We start from the raw sequence: 24861 nt of genomic DNA, 5'->3' as shown, positions 1-24861 counted from the left end.
ATGCGCGTCTCTCCCCTGCGTTTTTTGCTTTTTTTTTTTTTTTTTTTTTTTTAGGCTTATGAACAGTAACCCGCACAGTTCATGCATGTAGATTACACTGTGCAGGAGATAGTTCACGGGACCCACAACCACTTTATTAAAAAAAATATTAAAAATTGGTCCCACGGTACTATTTACACATTTAAAAATTATTTTGCTACAGTGTTTTCAGTTTTCAACAAAATAAGTTATATCCAAACGAACCCTAAATGGAAAAACTCAACCCACTGGCATTGTATTAGTTGTTGACCCACACAACCACACTCATCCATATATATAAGTAATACATTAAGTGTCTACTTAACCAATCAAATATTTAAACAATCAGTCAATCACTAACTTTACTATTTTCAATCGCTAACTTTACCATTTTTTTTCCTTTAATCTAAGTATCTAACTTTATAATAAAAAAAATTTATAACATAATAATAATAACAATACATACACACACATGTAACAAACACTATATTTCATAATTAATAAATTATATAAAGTTATATTATAATTATGCTATACACGAACACATTCACGCACACCACAATTCAAACAAATAACATTATAACAAAAAAAAATTTTGAAAAATAATGCACACAATCAGTATCAAACACACACTCACACAGTTTGGATGGTCAAATCTGTGTTGTTTGGTTTTAGGTTGGGCAAATATGTGATCAGGTTGTGCAAGATTTAAGTTAGGGTGTGCAAAAGTATTTTTAAGAGTAAATTAAACTAGTAAATAAATATTTTATATATAGATAATTTTGTTTCCCAATACCCCCTGAACAACATGTTCTGTTCAGGTAGAATCGCCCCTACCCAACCTATCACTGCTCCGCATATTCAATCAGATAGTAAAATAGCCAAAGAGTCTTGTATCTCAACGAACACCTCCTGGTGTTTTAAATGAAAACATCCAAGGTCCAAATTTCCTTCACCCATTGTAACTATTGAATTATCCAAAAATAAAAAACTTGAATTTTCCTTTTATTTACCAAAAATAATAATAATAATAATAATAATAATAATACTTTTTTAAAATAAATAAATAAGAAAAGAGCATTACCTTTGTGAATAGTTGAGTCCTTGTACGAAAAGGCTGCAAAAAATATAAACTTTTGAGACATACATTTTAACAAAAATAAAATCCTCTCAACATTTACTTAAAAAAAAATCAAATATTTAAAAAATAAACCACATAGGACTCCAAGCAATATCATAATAATATGTTAACTACATAGCTACATACAACCATGATATCACCTATGAATTATTTGAGAAACAAGTAAAAATTTCTACAATAAATAGATATTAAAAAATTCCCCAAAATAGCAACAAAGAATATGTTCAAGTTACCTCCAACAAAGATTATGCTGTTTTAATTCTAACAATGATAGTGTCACTATTCAATGACCAATGCCGCAATTACTATAATGCTGTTTGCAATATCAAATAGAAAAATGATGCAAGACAGCCTAGGCTTCACCCCCTAAGGGTTGTTTGGAATCACACACCAAACGCAAATGCAATTTGCACGAAAGAATATCATTAATAAAAAATAGTCTCAATAATCTGCCTACAAAATAAATCATCTGGAGCTTTTATAGAGCTTCCAGGAAAATAAGAGATAAAGATAAACATCCATGAAACAAATCCTAAGCAAAGTCAAATACTAATCCAAATACTAAACTAATCCCTACCTAAAAATATGAAATTTAATCTCTATCATAACTCAAACTAAATAAATAAATACTTAAAATATGAAATAATACAATGAAAATACAAAAGTAAATATTGAATTAATTTCTGGTTGTGCTCCTGCATCGCAAAACCTACATACAGATTGATGTCCCATGATTAAAAGCACTGAAATAACCTCAAGTCAAAATACCAAAAAGAAAATGATGTTCTGAAACTTTTAAGAAAAGTCTTTTGTATTATAGATCACTTAAAAGAAAAGGTTTTGAGTTCCAACCACATTTGTTCAACTGAATGACAAAGGTCGAGGAAATTCAGCAATTTGCACCATCAAAACCACAACTTTAGCCATAGAGCATAAAGTGCCATAGATCCTGTGCAAAGTAACAAGAAACTACATGGATTTGAGATATTTTTACATCAATTAATATTCCACACATGTTTTTGAAAATGAAGTTCTAAGCTCAAGGAAAACAATGACAATTTTGTGTAATTCAGGGCAATGTTTTCAATTATACCAAATGATTAAGTTAAGTTTTTGGCACTAAAGAGAATCAACGCATCATCTTCTGCATCTTTCTTTAAACCAAAGCAACGAAAGCATAAGATAACATGTGGCACAAAAGGACCCAAAATGCCTACACCTTTCAAGTTTACTCACAACATTAGTATGGTGAGAACAAATTCAATCTCACCAAAATTGTTCAACAAATCAATGGAAAACTAGTAGCCAAAATCAATACTTACAGCTTCAATACATCCAAATAAAAGGTTAACCAAAGCTTTCCATTGTAGAAATCCTTCAAGTGATTGTCCCATCTGCCAAATTTTCAGATGTCATAAAACCAAACAGCGATTTCAAAATAAAGAAAGTTTTATAAAGGTCTAAATATACCAAAAATGCAATAAATGCAAATTGCAGCTCTCCAAGAAGTACATCTTCAGAACCTCCATAATCCTTTGTCAGCAAACTTTCTAACAATTGTGTCTGAAAAGATCAGTGGAATTTAAAACCTAAATCAGCAAATGCTAAACGGTAGGAAAATCTGTTGAGGTCATGTCTAAGTCTCTAAGATCTCTTACCTTGTCAATATTCAGGGAAGTAAGTTCTTGCCCATGTATTCCTTTTTGTTTGATAACACGGGGAATTGATGTATAGTAACATCTTCTGCTCTGAGGATTGTCCAATGATGTTAAGAACTTACTAGACTTCATCTGCTCATCTAGTGCTTTCTCCATTGTTGTTTTAGGAGCGTTTGTAACTATCCCTGATTCACATGCAACAGTGATTTCTCCTCCAATGGGTTCTGCATGTTGAATGAATCATTTAAATTTAAAATTTTATGCAGAATTAACAATCAGAAGACGCAAACCATAAATTCAGACAACAACCAAGCCTTAGTTTCAAAATATAAACCATAGATTCAAAGTAAACAAAGAATCAAGATGGCTGAAGATAACTAGGATAAAAAAATAAAATAAAATTCATGATCTAAACCAAATAAAACAATGATATAGTGGTAGCCATTAGGTGCAGTATAAACAACAGATATAATTAATGAAGTTTCTAAGTGGCACGAGCCATTTATCTTACTAAAGAAACGCTCCACCCAATCAAATGCCCTTTCTTTACACTTCTTACAAATGTAATATATCAAACAAGAAGAAGCTGGTGTCTAAGATATAATAAACCTTCCCCCCCAAGCTTACATTCCCAACAAGCCACAATAGTTTCTACCCGAAAATTTAGGCAAAAACCAGTAAATACCAAATAAGGAAAAATCAAAGGATCAAATGTCTTTTTAAGTGGGCAGTTCAAGAATAATGCTCCATCCCTCCAACACATGTCACACCAACAAACAATAATTTTTTTCCACAACCAAATCCTCAGCTATAAAAAGACTCATTTCAGAAAGCCCATTGCACATTTTTAGTCCCTCATAAGGCATAGAAAATAAAGAGTCAATGGATATTTTGAGTGATCAGTGTCTAAGTTCATATGATGTAAGAGTTAAGTTAGACAAATTTGAAAGTTGATGTATACTACAATAATGGTGAAATGATAAATTCACCCTTGAGCTTTTAAAACAAGAGGTAATTTATTAATGTATTTTATATCTACAAAATATCTTTTAAATCTAAAATCAACATAATCTAGACACATTTGTACCTTCGATACACTCAGAGGGATAGACAAGGCAAACCTTTCAAGGGGGCTCCAAAAGGAGTAGAACTGTTTAAATGTATGATGGCGCAGATAAATTGCATAAAGCTTGGTAGGCCATGGTATTATTTTTAAAGGCCAAAATTAGAGTAGTACCAAATTGTACTGTTTAAATGTAATCTTTGAGGAGCTTAGGGACCATGTCCCCAGTATATATTTTCCTGACAATAGACCAAAGTTTCTGTTCAACTTTAACTACTACTTGTGCCTCTCAATTGTGAAACCACCAAGATGGATCCACTCACCAAAAATGACCACAACCTCATATTTCTTCATTCCTGCACACACACCCAGTGAGTCCAATCTCATCCTCCACCCCGTTCTTGAACACAAGGACAGAATACCTTTGCCTCTCACTCTATAGGGTATCTACAATAAACCTTGTATTGAAAATTAGAACTCCTTCTAAGAAATGGTCAATAATCTCTTCTTTGATGATAATTCCTCCACACAAAATAAAATTGATGAGAAAATTGCACACATCTATAGACATATAACATGTATCCCATAGCATGACACTACTCTGAATCGTTAAAGCTTTCTACTGTTACATGGTTTCCCAGCCTTGGTTAGATAATTATGAGACTAATTTCCACCATTTTCCTAGTGCCAGTCCATCTCAAAGTCTACCATTTTCCAACTTCAAAGTCTAGTCTCAAATCTGTTTTATCTACTTTTCATAAGAAACATAACTACAACAGAAAATCAGTGAGCAAGAAACATCTAAATATCACCAACATGAAAAGGGAAAAAAACTAAAATTGATTGAAAAAGAAACATATACGCAGATGGAAAATAGATAATAAATCAAACACAAGCGACAATGGTAAAGAAACTCATAATGGATCGTAGTATTAAGAGCCCCAAGTGTAGTTAGATGGAACTAACCAATCTGTTCAATAATGTTCTTTGTAATGTAATTTGATAAATGCTTCCAATCTCCATAATGGCTTTAGATTGTAAGTACCAAGTTGTCTGTCAAACTCCAAACTTTTAAGTGGGCAATTCAAGAATACTTCTCCATCCCTCAAACACGTAACACCAACACACAATAAATTTTTTCCCACACCACCAAATCCTAGGCTGTAAAAAGACTCATTACAGAAAGCCCATCGCGCATTTTTAGTCCCTCATAAGGCGTAGAAAATAAAGAATCAATGTATATTTCGAATGATCAGTGTCAAAGTTCATATCATGTAAGAGTTACGTTGGACAAAGTTGAAAGTTGATATATACTAGAATAATGGTTAAATGACAAATTCTAGACACATTTGTACCTTAGATACACTCAGAGGGATGGACAATGGAAACCTTTCAAGAGGGCCTACAAAAGGAGTAGAACTGTTTAAACATATGATGGTACAGGTAAATTGCATAAAGCTTGGTAGGCCAGGATATAATTTTTAAAGGGCAAAATTAGAATAGTACCAAATTGTACTGCTTAAATGTAATCTTTGAGGAGCTTGGGGACCATGGCCGCAGTATATTTTTTCCTGGCAATAGACCAAAAGTTTCCATTCAACTTTAACTACTACATGTGCCTCTCAATTGTAAAACCACCAAGATATCCACTCACCAAAAATGACCACAACCTCATATTTCTTCATTCTTGCACACACACCTAGTGAGTCTTGAACCAATCTCATCCTCCACCCTCTTCTTGAACACAAGGACAAAATACCTTTATCTCTCACTCTCTAGGGTATCTACAATAAACTGTATTGGAAAACAGAACTCCTTCTAAGAAATGGTTAATTCTCTCTTCTTAGATGATAATTCCTCCACACAAAATGAAATCAATGAGAAAATTTCACACATTTATAGACATATAACATGTATCCCATAGCACGACACTACTCTGAATCGTTGAAGCTTTCTACTATTACATGATTTCCCAGCTTTAGTTAGATAATTATGAGCTTAATTTCCACCATTTGCCTAGTGCCAGTCCATCTCAAAGTCTACCATTTTCCAACTTCAAAGTCTAGTCTCAAATCTGTTTAATCTGTTTTTCATAAGAAACATAACTAGAACAGAAAATCAGTGAGCAAGAAGCATCTAAATATCGCACAGCATGAAAAGAAAAAAAAAACTAAAATTGATTAAAAAAGAAACATATATGCAGATGGAAAATAGATAATAAATCAAACACAAGCGACAATTGTAAAGAAATTCATAATAGATTGCAGTATTAAGAACCTCAAGTGTAGTTAGATGGAACTTACCAATCCGTTCAATAATGCTCTTTGTAATGTAATTTGATAAATGCTTCCAATCTCCATACTGGCTTAGATTGTAAGGACCAAGTTGTCTGTCAAACTCCAAACTTTTAACTGCTTGACAATATCTCTCTTCCTTAAAATAGGAAAAGTGAGAGAGAGAAAAAACAAACACAGTTACAGATCAATAAAATTTTTAAATTTAAACCTAAGAGACTCAGTAGCATTCTTCACAAAAGCAAAGTTTCAAGCTTCAAAGCAGGTAGCTTGGTGAAACTGAGTGACATAATAGCTATAAATCTTGTAAGTGATCTCCTAGCAGAATATATTACGAGGGTTGAACATCCACTTGTGTAAATTTGAACAATAGGATCTACTAAGTAGGGGAACATAACCATGTGAAAGTATTATGTCAAGTTGGAATCCTCACTGTACTACACAATTTTTGTATTTTCGATAGTTACAATGGGGAATAGGGGATTTGAACCCTGGATGTCTCTGTTGGAATCACCAAGAAGAGCTAGTTGAGTTACAAGGCTCTTGACACTCCACAACTTTTGTATGGTTAGAGTAGGTCAGAAAAATATTAGAATTCATATTAAGACATAGAACCTAATACATTCCAATAAAATGACAAGATACAGAAATGTCAGAAACACCACGAAATGTAACTCGCGTTGTTCACTGTACACTAGCTATAATATGTTTTTGGGCAGTCAATTCTCAAGTAAACTCAGATTTAGAAAACAGATTAAAACCCAATTTAAGGAAATAAGACAACAAAAACCAATAGTGCAATTGCATTAAGCAATCAATTGACATCAGGTTAGTCTGGTTCTCAGATGTAACCATCTTGTCTCTACCCCTATTGGAAAATTAGTTGACGACTAACTCTTAAGTGAGCTTTATAATTCATTTGACATACTTTGTCAAATGCTCAAATGTTTTTAAATAAAACCATCCTTTGATTTCCTTACAAGATTGCAAAGCTTTATAAGTATTTGATTGCAAAGAGGGGAAAAGAATCACGTTTGGTAGCACTTCCAAAATGCAGCAGGTTAGCAAGTTCTGTTTTGCCAAAACCTAAAAGGGCACAAGTTCCCTAACTAATGTCAAGGCTTGAGGCCACAATTCAAATCCATGCGGGTTGCAAAATACATCAGTCTGACTTGGTTCCCATATTAGTAGCTATATGCATCACGTACCAAAATAAATAAATAAATGGTATGTGCAACTAAAATGGTTACAAACCTCTTCTTCGGATACTTTGACCAATCTTTCCTGTTGTTGATCCCACCTACGAACAATTACCTGTTGCAGCCATTTACATGAGGAACATCATTCTTGGTGCCAATTTGCTAGCTCTTTTGAAAATAGCTAATTGTTAAATCTAATCAATTATTGGCAAAATGAAGTGGCCTTTGGTTAAATCTAATCAATTATTCTCCAGTTACAAGGGTGTATCACATTTTAAAAAAAGCTCACTTTATCTTAGCTTTCATGCTTAAAAAGGCAAGCGCACAATAACCTTATTGTTATGCAATGGCAGGATGCCAGTAGGAAACTATGTTGAAAATGATAACATAAAGATGTCAATTACTTGTTTCTATTTTATTCTCTCAGCCACAATTTTATACAAACTGTGTCAAAAATAAGTTTTTCTCTCTCTTCATCTTTCTTGAACATTTAATAACATGGGCTGATTTACCTAATTATTTGTATAATAAATCATGTTGGCCTCTTATTTTTACAGTTCAAACACGCATTCCATCAAAGCCTCACTTCAAACATAGAGAAAATAGTTATTAATGAAATTGGAAAAGATCTAGATCCTCCATCTAGGAGCATGGATTCATCAAATGGTCGAAGTGTACAATTAGGATATGTTTTGCACCCAGAAACAGCTCCAACATGACCAGATATGAGTCCTATACATCCAGATCATTGCAGGATACTTCAGTGATACAACAAGGACACGGCCATGACATATTTGGGGCTATAATGAAATTTTCTTAATAAGAACCGGGTTTATAAATACTCTTTAAAGTACTTTGGGATTCAAATATTAGACAAAGAGGATATAACTGCTTTATTTTTAAAAAATATTTTGAAGGAACGAATAACACATCTAATGATGTTGCTTTAGGGATATGAATGAATAGTGTATGTTGTGGAAAAGAGAATACCTCATGAAAATAAACAAGAAGTAGCCTAAAGAATAGCAATGGGATAATATCTACATATGAGTTGACACTATGAAGGAGTGAATAGAGTTACTATTAATAAGACCCAATACAAAAGACCACTCATAAAAAAAAACTAATGAAGGATGCTTTTATTTGAGAAGACGTGCACTCCACATTTTCAAAAATATGCCGATTTCATTCTCTCCACATAGTCCACATCAAACATAAAGGAATAAGATTCCAGATATTCAAATTTGGTCCACGACATCGCCACCCACACAATAAATCGAAAACCTTTTTTGGGTAAAACCCACTGAACCCCAAACATCCTAAAGATAAAACTCCATAACTCAAAATCTATGCTACAACAAATCAAGAGGTGATTCATAGTCTCCCCACTACAGCAGCACATACAACACCTACTCACCATTGAAAAGCCTACCTTGATGAGATTCTCAGAGAAAATCCTCAAACTATATGCATTTAACTTCCATATCATCCTATCATTCCCCTCCCCAAGGGGAGTATGAGAGTCTAACAAATGGAAAAATGAAGCCACCTCATAAATCTCCCAATCATTAAAATTTCTTACGAATTCCACATGCCAATTCCTACTCTGCCGCTCCACCTGCCTCTCCAACAGTTGCATTCTTATCTATGTTGTGGATATTATTCTAAACATAAATGCTAGCCCAAGATATTTGTTCTTCCATATCCATTATTGTTTGTATATCAGTTTTAAATTTATTCCTTGTTTATCCTCAGAATGAAAAAAATAATGAAATACGTATGCAGAAATATATATTATTTGATTAGTCAATTAACATGCCTCCACCATATTGTACCATAATATTTCAAGAACTCACATATCATTATATCCATATTGTATTGCATCTGTATCTCATGTTGGTATGAATGCTACTTAGCCCTCTATTTATATCTGCGGATCATGTTCCAACTATCCAATGCACCACAAATCAACATGACAAGACTAGAAGCACAGTTCCACAGCTAGATTAATCAAGTTTCTGTTTCCAAAATGGCATTGACATTAAGACAGCAATAGATGGCAAAGAGCGGAGCGAATTGAACACACTATAAACTGAAGTAGAAAAGTTAGAAATAAAGTAAATGCATTTGAAACCTCAGAAGGAGCAGCGTGGATAAAGAAACCAATAATTGGTGAGAAATCCTTGCCATCTCTGCGTATATGCAACAAGTATTAGAAAATTGCTCTACAAACATAAATCGCATAAAAATACAATAACTAAATAAATTACAAGAACATAAAGATTTCTGACAATTAAAGTAACCTAACCTGGTGGATGAACTATAATAAAGAAAATGAGAAGCAGGAGGAATCATCTTGATGCCCTTAAAAGCAGGACCAACAGAAAACATCTGCCACATTGATTGATTGATGAATAAATATAAGTAAAACCAAACAGAAGAAGAATATAGTATTAGTAATAGTACCTGAGTATCGATGCCGAGGAGAGTGTATTGAGGAACATCGAGGAGGAGAAGTGTAACGCCCTGCTTTACGAGCTCTAATGTTGTGTCCGGATCCATACTGAGAAAGAAGAAGAATTTCAAATTCCTGTTCCTCTTTTTGTTTTGAAAATTTTGTGGTTTTTCTTTTTTGTTTGGTGTTTGAGAGACATCCAGAAGGCTCTACCGTCTCGTACACGTGACGCACAAAGAGAAAAACGATAAATGAATATTTCTTTCTTTTAGACCATTTTAAAGGGTAAATAGTAAAATAGAAAGGCAAATTAAACATGAATGGTAAAAAAATAGAAACAATTCAAATTTTCAAGGCAAAAAATGTACTTTATTTTATTTTATTTTATTTTTTTGTAATTTTAGATGATTTTTTTTTTTTTTTTTTTTACAATTACACTCGTCTTCTTCTTCTTTTAAGCATTTCGATTGTATTTATAAGGGTAACGCTCAATAATTTTATTTCAATTGTTCTAAATTTTAGGTTCATTTTAGTGGTTTATATTATATTATATATATATATATATATATATATATATATATATAAAACAAAAAGGGAGAATAAAAAAAAAAAACTCTTACAGGTTTATTACCGGTGCAGGGTTTGTTTGGAAAAAACTTAATTAACTGAAACTGAAAACTATTTTGCTAAAAGTATAGAAAAAAAATTAAAAGTTAATTCAATAATACAATGAGACTTATAAATAGTACCAAAAAGTGTAATATGACCCATACATAGTACCAAAAAAAAAAAGCTAAAAACTTAAATAAGTTAAAACAAATAAACAAATTCCAAACACACTCTAAGGTTCCATTTGGGAGCAGTTTATTTAAGTAAAACTAAAAACTTTTTGCTGAAAATGTAAAAAAAAAAGTTAAAAATCAATTGAATAATACAATAGGACCCATGAATAATACCAAAAAAAAAAGCTAAAAACTAAATAAACCGAAGGAAATAAGCTCATCCCAAACTCATCCTAAATCTCAAATTAAGGGATTCACTTTTGTATGCTAAAAAGAAGGCAAAAAAGAGTGTTGCTTTTCTCAAACAATCAAATTAGCTCTAGAAATAAGTAGGTTCAGTTGTTCAAGCAAGATTCACTATATTGTATTGTAGGGAGTTTTTTTTTCTTTTTTTTTAAGCCGAAGAATTCAAGTTTACTCTCATGTGGAGGAGATATCAAATATGTTATATGCATCATTTCCCTCATGGTATGTGAAATTCATACACTATTTTACTAAATAAATAAATTTTATTAAAAAAAAAAAAAAAAAACCATACAATCTTTGTTAGTTTTTGTGCGTATAGAAGCTGGCAAAACATCTTGACTTCCGCTGTACTTAGAAGAGAATCCCACCTCCCACAGTTGGGGCCTTTGGGCGAAATGCCAGCATGCGACTTTCGGTGTTAGTGTCCATACCATTTGTTGTGGATGTGTTGTATTGTGAAATTTTTTTTTTTTTTTTTTTTTTTTTTTTTTTTTTTTTTTAATGTTGTGGGCTAACATAGTCATTGTCTTAAGTATTTAATAAAACATGAATTAGTTGAAGTATATTTTAGTGAGCATTTGTTAGACCAAAGTGAATAGTAATCACTAATCACCACAAATTGTTAAATTGGGTCATTTTAGTGCATCTTATTATTAATGGTATGGATTTATTATTGTGTAATTTATTTGGTTAAAGGCAACCACGGGCTTGAATTTTAAGTACTCACAATGGAAAGGTCATTACCCTCTAGTTGCTATAGTATTAGTTTGGCACATTAAAACCAATATATTGTGATTATCTCAAAACCCATATATGTATATATATATATATATATAGACACACACACGGTACTATTTCTTTTTTTTTTGGAGGGTACTGTACCTATAAGTATTCAACTTGTTATACTAGGTTACCAAAATATCCTATTATAAAATAAAAAAATAAAATAAAGTTACCAAAATATCCAAATTTGACAATTTCATTCTCACATTATGCAGTACTAACATCACATGTGACTGTACTTTTATCACATTTAATGATTCTCTTTTTTTTTTCACATTTAATGGTTTCATTATCATATTAAATAATACCGACATAACATTTGGTGGTACCCTAATATGATAAGTTCAACAAAGATTAAGAGGTCTTTATGGTTATTGTACATTTGGTTTCCAATGGGGTTTAAACTTTAAAAACGAGGTTGTTTGGTACATAATTTTAAACACGTGTTTTTAGTTTTCAAACAACATTACACGCATTTTCACACATTTCTTTACTCACACGTAGTTCTAAAAAAAATTGAAAACTGTTATTTAAACACACATACCAAACGGCCCTATAACTTTCAAACTTTAAAAAGTTGTCATGGTTATTGTACATTTGTACAACTGGTGGGGGCTTAGCATCACATATGAAAAAGGCATTTGTTAGGGCACACAGTAATGCCAATGATAGTTGTGGCCTTTTACCTAGGAAATTGAAATATTTTGTACAAGGAGTACTTTTTTGGTCTAACAAAACAAAATGACAAATATGACCTCCAATTTTTTTAAACAAGCCGAATCTGTCCTCCAATTTTTTGCTGTCAACCGGATCTGTCCTCCAATTTTTTTAACAAGCCGGATCAAACCAAACAAAATGACCAATTGTCCTCCAATTTTTTTAACGAGACAAAAATGTTCTTTTTACCATTTTCCTCCATTTTCTATTTCATCTCCCACCAATACTTACTTTACTAATATTTACTTTTTCCTCTCCTTCACTTTACCAAGATCATAGAAAAAACTAAAAGAGTTCAATGTTCAACAAAAAGACAAGAAAGAAAGAAGAGTTCAATGAATGATCAAAGAATGTCTACAAAAATATAATGTTCAAGAAATTATAAATAAGATACATATATTTCTTTTGTTCTTAATTTATATTTCAAATATATTGAAATATGATGTTAATATTTATTTATCATTTTTGTTAAATTATTGTAGAATCAATGGATGAGAGTTTTTGTTGAGAAGAGTTCAATGAATGATCAAAGAATGTCTATAAGAATATAGTGTTCAAGAAATTATAAATAAGGTACATATATTTATTTTGTTCTTAATTTATTTTTCAAATATATTGAAATATGATGTTAATATTTATTTATCATTTTTGTTAAATTATTGTAGAATCAATGGATGAGAATTTTGTTACAAGTGAGATTCACCAATTAGTTCCAATGAGTTGTTTTGACTTAAATGAATTACCTCAAGAAGGTATACTATTTTATTCTATTTTTTTATTTATAGTTTATATTTCATTTATAGTTGAATCTGATGTTGATTTTTTTTTTTTTTTTTTATTATCCTTCTTACAACATAGAACAAATGAATGATATTGTAATTGCAAGTGAGATTCATCAAAGTGTTTCAAGGAATTGTGTTGACTTAAATGAGCTTCCAAATGATGGAGAAAATAATGACATTTGTGGGGAGGAATTAGTGGTTTGGAATGAATATCCAATGGAAGAAATAGGAGTTATTGAAGAAAATGAAGATATTAATTCAATAGAAAATGAGTTTGAACCTTTTTTTGGTCAATGTTTTCTTAGTGAAGAAGAGGCTTTCATTTTCTATAAAAATTATGCAAATCGATATGGTTTTACAATTCGAAAAGGTCGTTTTGTCACAAAAAATGGAGAAAATGTAAGACGTGATTTCTTTTGTCACCGAGAAGGTAGACAACAATTAAAAAGAGTGGATTCATCTAAGGAGCAACGAAATAGGATATCTACAAGATGTGAATGCAAAGCTCATCTAAGAATCACATTGCGAAAGTCATTTGACATTTTTCCATGAGAATGGCATGTCACTAAGTTTGTTATAAATCACAATCATGAATTGTTGTCCCCTTCGGAAGTAAGATTTCTTCCGGCCAATCGAGTTATCACTAAAGAAGATAAAGATCGCATTCTCTTGTTGAAAAAGGGTGGACTTTCGATTAGGCAAATGATACGTGTTATGGAGCTTGAAAAAGGTGTGAAGCATGGGGATCTTCCATTTTTTAAAAGAGATATCCATAACCTTTATGTGAAAATGAGAAGAATGCATGCAATGAATGATGCTATGGGTCTCTTACAATTGTGCAAAGTTGCTAAGGAAAAGAATTCTAAATTTCAATATGCATATACAACTGATGAAGAGAGTAGGTTGGAGCATATTTTTTGGGCACCTACTCCTTGTTTTGATTGGTACCAAAAATATGGAGATGTGATTGTTTTTTATACTACTTATAAAGTAAATGCATATGACATGCCTTTTGGTATTTTTGTTGGTATCAATAATCATGGAAAGACAATTCTCTTTGGTTGTGCACTTCTTCGAAATGAAACAACTAGTGCATTTCAATGGTTAATAAAGGTGCGTAAATTATTTAATTATCTTGTAAGCTTATGCAATTATTTTTTGATTTTATTTGATTAATTAGTAGTTTATTGTAGAATTTGATTTATTTTTTTATTTGTTAATATTTGTAGTCTTTATGTGTCTTTAAATTATTTACAATTTGTAATTTTAGGTTGACCTTGCCATTGAAGATATTGAGCAAACACAATCACATGATACAATGTTGGAGAAATATAGAGGTTCTTCTTTAAGAATATTGTCACCAATAGAACAACAAGCACATAGTGTGTTGACACCCTATGCTTTCAAGATTTTTCAAGAGGAGTTTGGAAGAGCCACACAATACTCGGTGCTTCAAGAAAACGGTATTGAGTTTGTGTTGCAATATTATGAAGAAAAAACTAGTCAAAAGCACTTGGTCTTATGGGATGGTGAGATGACTAGTTGCAGTTGCAAGAATTTTGAATTTTGGGGTATACTTTGTCGTCACACACTTAGTGTATTCATTCACAAAGATTGTTACCAAATTCCATCTTTGTATCTTCCACCACGTTGGTGTCACGAAACATCATTAGGTGGAAAAGAATTGATAGTGTTGAGTGATGAAAATTTAGTGGACAATGAAAATATGGTTGATGCTAATGCTAATGATGCTATTGATGGAGATTGTTTTGTTCTTGTCCTCCGCTCTCAAAAACAAAAGGTCGCCCAAATCACAAACGTACACGTTAACCGGACCCAAAAACTATGAAAAAGAGCTTTATGAAAGTTTCTATTTTTACAGATCAAGTTTCTATTTTTATGGTCAAGTTCAACATCACATGTTAACTATTTTTAGTTAACATGCAAATAAATTCAAATTTAATACTAGGTTTTCGTTGGAATATGTATCTAATCACACAATAAATTTTATTTTTAAACTTGATTTTTTTTTCTTTGGTTGGAATCTATATTTGAAAGAAGATAAGTTAAAACTAATCTTGTATATGTAATCATATATTGAACTAGTTGTTTGAACCGATAATTAAACTAGTTTTTTTTGTTGTTGGCATGTATCTTTATAATATGCTAACTTGCTAAGCATTCCGAAGAATTCTAAAGTAGTTGAATTAGTAAAATGTGGGTGAATTGGGCCCGGGCAACCATGTCTGCCTACTTGATCAAATCCCAACATAAAGCCTGAGACCCATCAGACAAATTAAACTTGGTATGCAAGGAGAGAATAGGCCTTAGGCCTTATCGCAATGGGCTCAACCCCGAGATCAAGACCGTGGCCGAGGGGATGACAACGTGAGAGACTCTTGAGTGATCGGCTAAACGTTGACCGATAACAAAGGTAGTCGGGGTTTAACACGAACCTAGTAAGATTGGTAGCTGAGGACTGATAGTGCCATTAAGGAACCACCCCTGAACACTATTCGGTGTCTTGAACAAGTTTCAAGGGAATCCTCTAAAGTTGTGAGGATCCCTTGAGATTCTGATGAACATAGGAATATGTGTGAAAGTGGGGAGATAATGATTATGACCCCACTAATAAGAGACTATAAAAAGGAGAAGAAGGTAAAGGCAGGGGGTTGGAAAATTCTGGGGAGGGAGAAAGCAAGAGAGAGGAGAAAAACATGGAAACATAAGGAAATTGAGAGGAACCAAGGGAAGTTTGGGGCCTAATCTGTAGGATTGAGTCTTAACCCACTTATAAATAAATTGTAAATACTCTTGTTCAAACAGTTTTGGGAGAACACATAAAACATTTGGTTTGTACTTTATACTCAAAAAAAAAAAAAAAAAAATAAGGGTAAAATACAGTTAATGCCCATAAGATTTGGGTTAACGTCAGTTAAGTCCAAAACTTTTAAACAGTGACCAACTTGGTCCCTAATCACTATGAGAGAGAGAGAGAGAGAAATTGTTTAGGATCCAAGTTGGCTTTACTAGTTTAAGAACCAAGCTAGTCAGTTTTAAAAGTTTTGAACCTTGCTGACATTAGCCAAAATCACAAGGGTGTTAACTGTATTTTACCCCAAAAAATAAAAAAGTAAAACATTTGGTTTATTAAAACACATTTGTCAATCTTGTTCACCATATTTCAAAATGTAGCCCAAACCAAACTTCTCTTTTTTGAAAGTTTATTTTCAACAAAACTAGAGACTTGGTACATCATACATGACTAAGACACAATTATTTAGTAGCAAGGTATCATAATAACAAAAGGGTACATCAAAGAGAAGGTAGTACATGTCAAATTCACAACTAATAAAGATGAAGCGGGAGGCGAGGCTCCATCACTGCAATAAGTGGGAATTTGAGAGCTGTTGCAAATCCATAAACTTCGTCCATGCTTAAATCTTCACGGTTCATGTTATCTGGTAATTTATAGTAAAATCCATGCAACATATTAGCCAAGGTAGTGCTAACCACCTTTAGTCCATGGTTGTAGCCAGGGCACATTCTCCTCCCTGAACCAAATGGCAGTAGCTCAAAATTTTGCCCCTTCACATCAATAGCCTTCCCTAAAAACCTATCTGGGCAGAACTCTTCAGGTGCATCCCATATTGAAGGATCTCTCCCTATACTCCATGTGTTTATGAAGACTCTAGTTCCTTTCTGAATTTTGTAACCAACTACATCACAATCTTCAAGAGCTAAACGTGGTACAAGTAATCCAGCCACAGGGTGCTTCCTCATTGTCTCTTTCACAATTGCTTCAATATAAGGAAGTTCTGGAATGTCTTTCTCTTCCACCCATCTCTCTCTCCCAATTACTCTATCCAGCTCTTCAGTGGCCTTTTTGATGAGGGGTGGTTGCTTTAATAATTCGGCCATTGCCCATTCCATAATTGTTACAGAGGTATCTACGCCTCCAGCTAGTAGATCCTGACAAAATGTCAATACTAGTATGAGAAATTGCCAAAAGCTTTTTTTGCTCAATTGGTGGGCATCTCTTAACGTGCCTAAGACATGCAGGGTTCAAATTCCCACTTTCCTTTGTATTAAATTTATATTAAAATCACCAAAAATTTTATAATTTATTTGGTTAGTATCTAACTATCCAATTATCCACACAAAAAAAATTAATAATGTAAAAACTAATAAAGTAATTATTATCTGACTGAGGAATTAGAGAATTTAATATACTATACATAAGGTATGTTTTACCCATAAATGAATGTTAGAATTTTTTTTTTTTTTTTTATAATTTGTAATTATAACATATTAGTTTGTAAAGTTTATGTAGTAAAATTTGTAGTATACCTAACGTCAATCAAAAGTAAATATGACATACTAGAGAACATGGGAGGAAAATAAGCAAGTGTAGGAGGAGAATTTATCCATTCCTCATATTATTATCAATTTCATTTTGTTCCAGCTAGAAAGTTTCATAACTCTTAGATAACCAATATGAATCACCCACCGTCTCTTTCACCTAGGTCTAAATTTCAGCCCACTCGGATCCATTCCACTAAATTCTGAGTGTTATGATGATTTCGGCTAGAATGTAAAAGCAAAGATTTTGTTATTTCTAGACTCATTTTTTGTCATTACTCTACTCACCTATGAATTTTTTTTCCCTCTCATTAAGTATGCATTTGGATTAACGTTTTTGTGCTGCGTTTGTGCATTTGCATTTTCCTTTATTTTATTTTGAGAACAGTGTTTCCACATGGGATGTTGTTTGTCTGTGGGTTCCATGCACTGTGCACGGGACCCACTACCTCTTTAACTAGCAAATTTTGCAATGAAATATGTCTGTTAGTGGGTCTCGTGAACAATGTACTGTTCACGGGACTCACAAACCTCTTTTTTCACACAAACTTTTATTAAAAATGGGTCCCACAGTATTATTCACACATTTAAAAATTATTTTATTCCATTGTTTTCAGTTTTTAGTTTTCAGCAAAATAAGCGGTATCTAAATAAATCATAAAGTTTTTTTTTTTTTTTTTCATTTACTTACTCACATTTGACTTTTTTTCTTCATTAAGATTTATTTTCTTTTATCCTATTTGACATGTTATATAACAATGATATTAAGAATATGCATTATTTGATTTTGATTTGATAAATGATATGTTAGAATATTATGTGATGAAGAATTAGATCTATTTATTTTGTGTGTGTGTATATAATTGAATTGCTAAAGTCGAAGAAAAATAGAAAAAATAACTTTAGAAAAGTAGCGGTAGTACCTGGGTGAGTGCCTTAATACTATCGTAAGTGAGCTTAACATCAATATTTGGATCATTAGCCAGCTGCAATAATATATCCACCATATCCATTGGCACAAAATCCTTCACTCCTTCCATTTTTTTCCTGTGTTCGTTAAACACATGGTCAAGGAACCGATCAAATTTTTTCTTTAAAGCCATCATTTGCTTCACGTACCCCTGCAAGTCCAAGAAATTGAGCCATGGTATCCAATCCCCAATATTAAACACCCCATTTAGCAAGAACAACTCTTCTATCATTTCTTGAAATTCTTCTGGTCTCACTATTGAGGTCTCACATTTAGACTCATCACTAACATATTTCTTACTCAATATAATTCTGCTCATACTGCTTAGAGTAAAACGGAAGAGATGGTCTTTAAGCACAACCGGCTTCCCCGACAATGTGCAAAGGCGTGACAAAAATGCACGCATTTCTTCAACACGAATGTATTGATAGGACTCGAGGCGTTTCGAGTTAAACAACTCAGAGAGGAAAATCTTACGGCCTTGGCGCCAATATGGTCCAGCAGGTGCCCACGTGATATTGTGATGGTTATAAGATAAGTACTTGCCAGCGGCAGATTTGGGTCTAGAGGCAAAGACATGGTCATGTGTTTTTAGGAATTCCTTTGCCATTTCAGCAGATGAGGCAACGACAACAGGGAAAGATCCAAACTTTAGTTGCATAATTGGTCCATATTTTTGGGCCAATATGTGAAGAGATTTGGGGGGATGGGAACCTTTAAGATTTAGATTGCCTATGATTGGCCAAGGTTTGGGGCCTGGTGGAAATTTTAGCTGATGGAATTTGAAGGGAAATAATTTTGAGAGAAAGGCTAAGGCTGCAAGTGATGCCATTACTAAAAGAGCCCAAGAAGAGGAAGACTCCATTTGGTGACAGTTATGGAGGAGATGGTGGTGAGAGTTCCGAGGTGGATGATGGGGTTTACATACTTGAATATATTTGTCTTTATAACAACGATCTATGCACATGATGTCCTTGTGTATTTTGGGCGTAATAAGATATAGGGGCCCAACATTGAATTTTGGGGATGTTGATGTTTCTTATAACAGACTTTTCCCTTAATTATTTATTGTACCTTATGTCCTTATGGCAAGTGTGAACAAAATATAGTACAAAAATATCTGCCCAACAAACCGCCCTACCCCCCCCCCCCCCCCCCAAAAAAAAAATCCTCTTGCACCAAGCAATTATCACATGGATGTCAAAGTTGATTGATTTTTCTTTTTAACTTCTACACCATATACATCATACATGTTTTAATTGAATGGTACAATATAGAATAGAGGGATCCATGACTACTCTCCCAACACTCTCCTTTTGTTTTTGAAGTTACAACTGCTATCCAACTTGCAGCTACAGCCTCAATCACATGGTTCATGGTTTACCATAATCTAGGTGTAATTCCAAGCCTTCACACCATGTCTATTATGATCATAGTTTGAAAAACTGAATCGAACAAAAAATCGAAAAATAGAATGATTTTTGGTTTTCTAGTAATCGGAGTCGAAATAATGGTCGGACTGATGACGTTATAAATAAATAATTATTAATTTTAAAATTATAAGTATATATAATTTATAATGTTTAGTTATATATATGTGTGTGTTTTTTTTTGCATCTAATAATTTTTTTTTTGGATAAGTGTGTTTTTACATCTAATAAAGTGCAATTCTTATATTACTATGTGATTCATGTTTAAATTTACTAAAGAAGCATGTTCCATCCAAACATAATTGACACAAATATTACAAAGGCAAACCTATATATAAAATTACTATATATTGAGTCATTTATTGGTGATGTGGTTTCACCCATTTCACATTTTGGTTAACTCATTGTCATGCATGTTTGGCAAGTGGCTCTTTTTTAGGGCCCATTTGGATTGAGTGGGAAAGGAGGAGGAGTGGAGAGGAGAATAGAATTGGCTGAAAATAGGTTAATTTTGGGCCAAATTTATTCTACTCTACTCTTCATCTCTTCTTCTCAATCCAAAGGGACCATTAGACTATGGGGTTGTCAACTAACAAGCACTTTACTCCTATTTGCTTCCAGATAATCAAAACAATAAAGTTACACACACTTAGAAAAAAAAAAAAAAAAAGTAAAAAACACTTTTGGTTTCTTTCTAATAGAAACCACCTCTCCCATAAGAGATTTCTTCCAAAATGTATAGTTGAGCTTCTTCCTAACGATATCATTAACTATTCTACACAATAATGGTTTGAGCTACTTTTTTGGTTCAGCTAAAAAAAAGATAAAAGATTGAGAGTTGAGGCGAAGTGGGAATGAGAGAGGAAGAGCAACAAAGAAGAGAGAGAGAGAGCCACACAAAAATGTCATGATTGATATAGATGTCAATATCCACGCAAAAATATCATATGCGAAATAAAGTTTTACATGAGTGATCTGAGTTAACGTTACTCATGCTATCATCCATCAAGTCCTATTAATAGGGGCAGAGCCACGTTATGTGTGTGTTGGGGGAGGGGGGGGGGGGGGGGTAAAATCCCAATTTTTCACCTAAAAACAAAAGAGGTATACTAGTAAATAAAAAAGTTTGTGATGACATTTATAAACAACTCCCAAGAAAGTTATTTTTTACCAAAGTCTTCCATCCCATGTGCCACTTTATAGTTCTACAATATATTGTACACTTTTTTACAAATATGTACTACATTTATTATATTTTATATGTTTATAACGTAAGTTTACAATATTGCAAGTACAATGCAAACCAATAAAAGTCATTTTTTTTTTTAAAATTCTTTTTCCTTTCTGATTCTCAATTCTCATACAATTCCTTCTCTTCCACAGTGCATTCTATGTTACAAAATTATTCTTCTTCCTTATCTTCTTTTGTGCTATTTAAGTATAATTTAGATTTATTTTATTATTTTCTTTTTTAGTTCAATTTCTACTAAGTGCTATGAAACTGATTTTTAATTTATTTACTATAGTTGTCTAATCTGGTTGAATTTAAATTATTTTTATTTTATGGTTTCTTATAGTTATTTTATTATATTTAATTTCTATGAATATCATTTCTTGTAATTGTAAATATAGTCTAGTTTTGTTATATACTAATATTTAATTTCTATGAATGTTATGGACTTATGGTTTTTCATAAAAATAAGAAAAATGCAAGATAAAAAATGACCTTTAGATTCTCAATCGGGTGTTTAGCTTGTTAATATTTTTGAGTGTTAGTAAAAATAACAATAATAAAAAATTTCAATATAATAGGGCCTGATTGGTAGGAGGATTTTTGTTTTCGAAACAGTATAAAAATAATTTTCAAAAAATTGAACTTAAAACTAGTTTTCAGATAATAATTTTTATATTTTATGTGTTTGGCTCCCGCTTTTAAGAACAATTTTTCAAAATATTAAAAACAAAAATAATTGTTTGGGGAGACTATTTATATTTTTGAGATTTTTAAAAATATATATATTTGCAAAAAGTAACGTGTAGAATTTGTAGATTACTTTTTTTTTAATTTTTTTTTTTATGGATAATGAAAAGGGAATAGAGCTCATCATTATTTTTTTTTTAAATGATAAGTTTCAAATTTGAAGTGTGAGAATTCTTTTTGTGATAAAGATAAACTCCTTAATTTAAGAGATAAAAGAGTTTGGACAAATATGTGGGATTTACTGTTTTCAATTTTTTACAACTCTGTCATTAAAAACATATTCTGTATCTTGAAAACACCCTTTAGTCATTTTCAAAATCCTGTTTTAAATCAGGAATATAGGATATAGTTTTTTGAAAACTGTATTTAGAAAACATTATCCAAATAATAAATTCAAGTGTGAGACCCACCATTTTATAGATTGCGAAACAAAAAACTACATTTAAATACTCTTACCAAACAGCCCCATAATCTTGCAATATTATATGAGTTATGACTTATACTTTGGATTTAAGATTTTTTTTTTTTTTTTTAACTAGTGCCTCATGTAGACATGTATGTATGTATATAGTATGTCGTGGTTTGCATTTTTCTTGAATCACAAATCAATAGGATTGTTTTATCTCCCCCCCCCCCAAAACAAAAATCTTGGCTCTACCCAGCTACCAAACAACTATTTAGAAACGCTTACCAAAAATAAAATAAAAGGCTAAAATACATAATAAGAAAATCTTCCATTAAGCTGCCTCCAAAAAAAAAAACCTCTTCCATTAAAAATGATAATAATAAATAAATAAAACAAACACATCAACCATTTACTAATCAATGATATTATCAATAATAATGATCCACTGTTAACCCTGCAGGTTAAACTTTTTTCCCTTAGATTCTTAAAAACTTTGAGCGTGGGAAAATGTCAATTAAACTATAAAATTAATTGTATAGTTGAAATTTTCCATTTGAAATGTGCTAAACCAAAAAAATTAAAATAAATCAAGGATAGCAAAGACATTAATTACACGTTAATGGTTGTCTATGATTCGAATAGATCTCCTTCATAATTCACTTGTACGTTTTACTTTATGGTACATACATTTTCATCACGTGCATATCATGCAAAATGGGATTTTTAACATTACAATTTACAAGTCAATGTCGGTTTAGGAGTGACATTTTATTTGAATTTGATTCTACGTTAGAAATTTAGTAAAAGAAAAGTTAACCGATGCCCCTAATTACACGTCAATGGCTGTCTATGATTGGAATAGATCTCCTTCATAATTCACCTTTATGTCTTACTTTATGGTACATAAATTTTCATCACGTGCATATCATGCAAAATGCGATTTCTAACGGTATAATTTAAAGAAGACATTATAACTTACAAGTCAATTACAGTTATGTGGCATTTGGTATGAGAGAATTCACATTACTTTTGACATCCAGATTCTTAGGAATGTGATTCCTTACAATCTAGATGCCTAAAAATGTAACAATTTATGTGTTTGGTTTCATTGGGAATCTAGATTTCTAGAAATGTGAGATGATAATGTTTGATTTATTCTCAAAATCTTAAATGAATTATTTATTTTTCTCATTCTATCCCTAAATTTGAATGTGAACTACCAAGTTCTTAAAAAAAAAAAAAAATCTTCCTTTAAATAAATAATGAAAAACAAAATATAAACTATTAATAATTTGTTAAGCAACACACACACAACAACAAAAGTAAATACCTGGCAATAATGGAGGGTCCCCTTCAAATTTTTTTTTTCCACACGTGAAACCTAAATAGAACTTTGTTAAAGAATATATTAATAGAGTTGTCTATCCTGTTTATGTTATTTTGGTGGAAAAAAATAAAGACAAGAGAAAACATATTAATGATTTGTTTTATATTTTATCTTAATTGCTTAAATGATAAGGAAAAAGGATTAAAATTGTCAATTTATACAAAAAAAAAAATACAATTTTCTTTAAGCTCGGGATCTGGATACCCACATCTTTTAAAGATAATCCACATTCCTACTGAGAGGGGTTTAAAGGGAGAATCTAGATTCTCCTGGCATCTTATTTCCCTAGTGTGATTTGCAACCAAACATGGGAATCTTTTAACATTTCTAAGAATCGTAAAATATTATCCCGTACCAAACGCCATATTAAAGCTTTAGTAGTAACATTTTATTTGAATTACACAGTTCCTTATATGTAGAAATATTTTTAAAAGATTTTTATGGAAAAAGAAAAATATAACTGATTTTTTTATAGCTTTTTTAAAATTTCCCAAGAAAATAGTATTAAAACTTTTCTAAAATTGTCTATTAACCAATGTTCTAAGGACACCCATTAAGAGGACCTATTTAGTTATTATCTTATTGTAGAGATTTTTTTATAAAGTTTCAACCTATGACATTCGCTTCTAATGATTACTGTCTTTATTATCAGACTAAGGCACTGATTAGTTTTGGTGTAGGGGATTGAATTCCAAATCTCTTATTTAACCATCAAAGATTTTACCAATTGAGCTAATTACAAACTACATCTTATTGTAGAGATTAAGGGTGTGCGTTTAGGATGCACCTAAATTGCTTTATAAAATGTACAGCTTCTATAAAAAAAATTAAAAACAAAATTGTTTAATGCAAAGTTTATTGTTTCTACTATTTGTAGGTTCCACGTGAATCCGACAAAGAAATTTTCTTTTTGTGGTGTAAGAGCAACCACATCAGCCCATCTATAATCTTCTAAAATAGAAAAAGATACCAAGTTTACACATCTTGAGCAAAAAAAACTCACATTAGTGGGTGTAAAAATGTGTAAATATACACCACGGCTGTGTAAATGAACAGTAACCGTGCATATATACATGGTTATTATTCATGTGTAAAAGATTTTTTTATTCTTTTTTTCTCTCTCCTCTCTTAAACTACTTCTCTTCTCCAACATTTACAACAACCTAGCATGCCAGAATAAGAAGAAA

General features: G+C 31.8%; 3 protein-coding genes across 18 annotated transcripts in view; 1 reads left to right on the top strand and 2 right to left on the bottom strand.

Annotated features, from left to right (window-relative positions):
* LOC126707074 (putative disease resistance protein RGA1) overlaps positions 1-24861 on the top strand; it is a 134053-nt gene that overhangs the window by 36653 nt on the left and 72539 nt on the right. The window lies entirely within an intron of this gene.
* Positions 1-24861, bottom strand: part of LOC126707076 (uncharacterized) — an 88847-nt gene that overhangs the window by 22315 nt on the left and 41671 nt on the right. For 2 of the 10 annotated variants that reach the window (XM_050406674.1, XM_050406677.1), the window contains exons 2-9: positions 9682-9764; positions 9508-9565; positions 7429-7488; positions 6184-6313; positions 2818-3041; positions 2630-2722; positions 2482-2553; positions 1103-1135 (exon numbers count right to left, since the gene is read on the bottom strand). In XM_050406674.1, the coding sequence (XP_050262631.1) occupies positions 1103-1135; positions 2482-2553; positions 2630-2722; positions 2818-3041; positions 6184-6313; positions 7429-7488; positions 9508-9565; positions 9682-9764 (753 nt within the window). Of the gene's footprint in view, positions 1-1102; positions 1136-2481; positions 2554-2629; positions 2723-2817; positions 3042-6183; positions 6314-7428; positions 7489-9507; positions 9566-9681; positions 9765-9839; positions 10015-24861 lie in introns of those variants that run through there. The other 8 variants (XM_050406684.1, XM_050406682.1, XM_050406678.1 and 5 more) reach the window with 8 other exon arrangements.
* Positions 16265-19370, bottom strand: LOC126707075 (dimethylnonatriene synthase-like). Its single transcript, XM_050406672.1, has 2 exons — positions 18424-19370; positions 16265-17110 (listed from the first exon to the last, which is right to left on the bottom strand). Exons 1-2 carry the CDS (start codon positions 19333-19335, stop codon positions 16487-16489), a joined length of 1536 nt encoding a protein of 511 aa, XP_050262629.1. The 5' UTR covers positions 19336-19370; the 3' UTR covers positions 16265-16486.

Source organism: Quercus robur, chromosome 11 (genome assembly GCF_932294415.1).
Source record: "Quercus robur chromosome 11, dhQueRobu3.1, whole genome shotgun sequence".
NCBI lineage: Eukaryota > Viridiplantae > Streptophyta > Magnoliopsida > Fagales > Fagaceae > Quercus > Quercus robur.
Note: the sequence above shows the minus strand (reverse complement) of the source record. Positions and strands in the feature narration are given on the sequence as shown.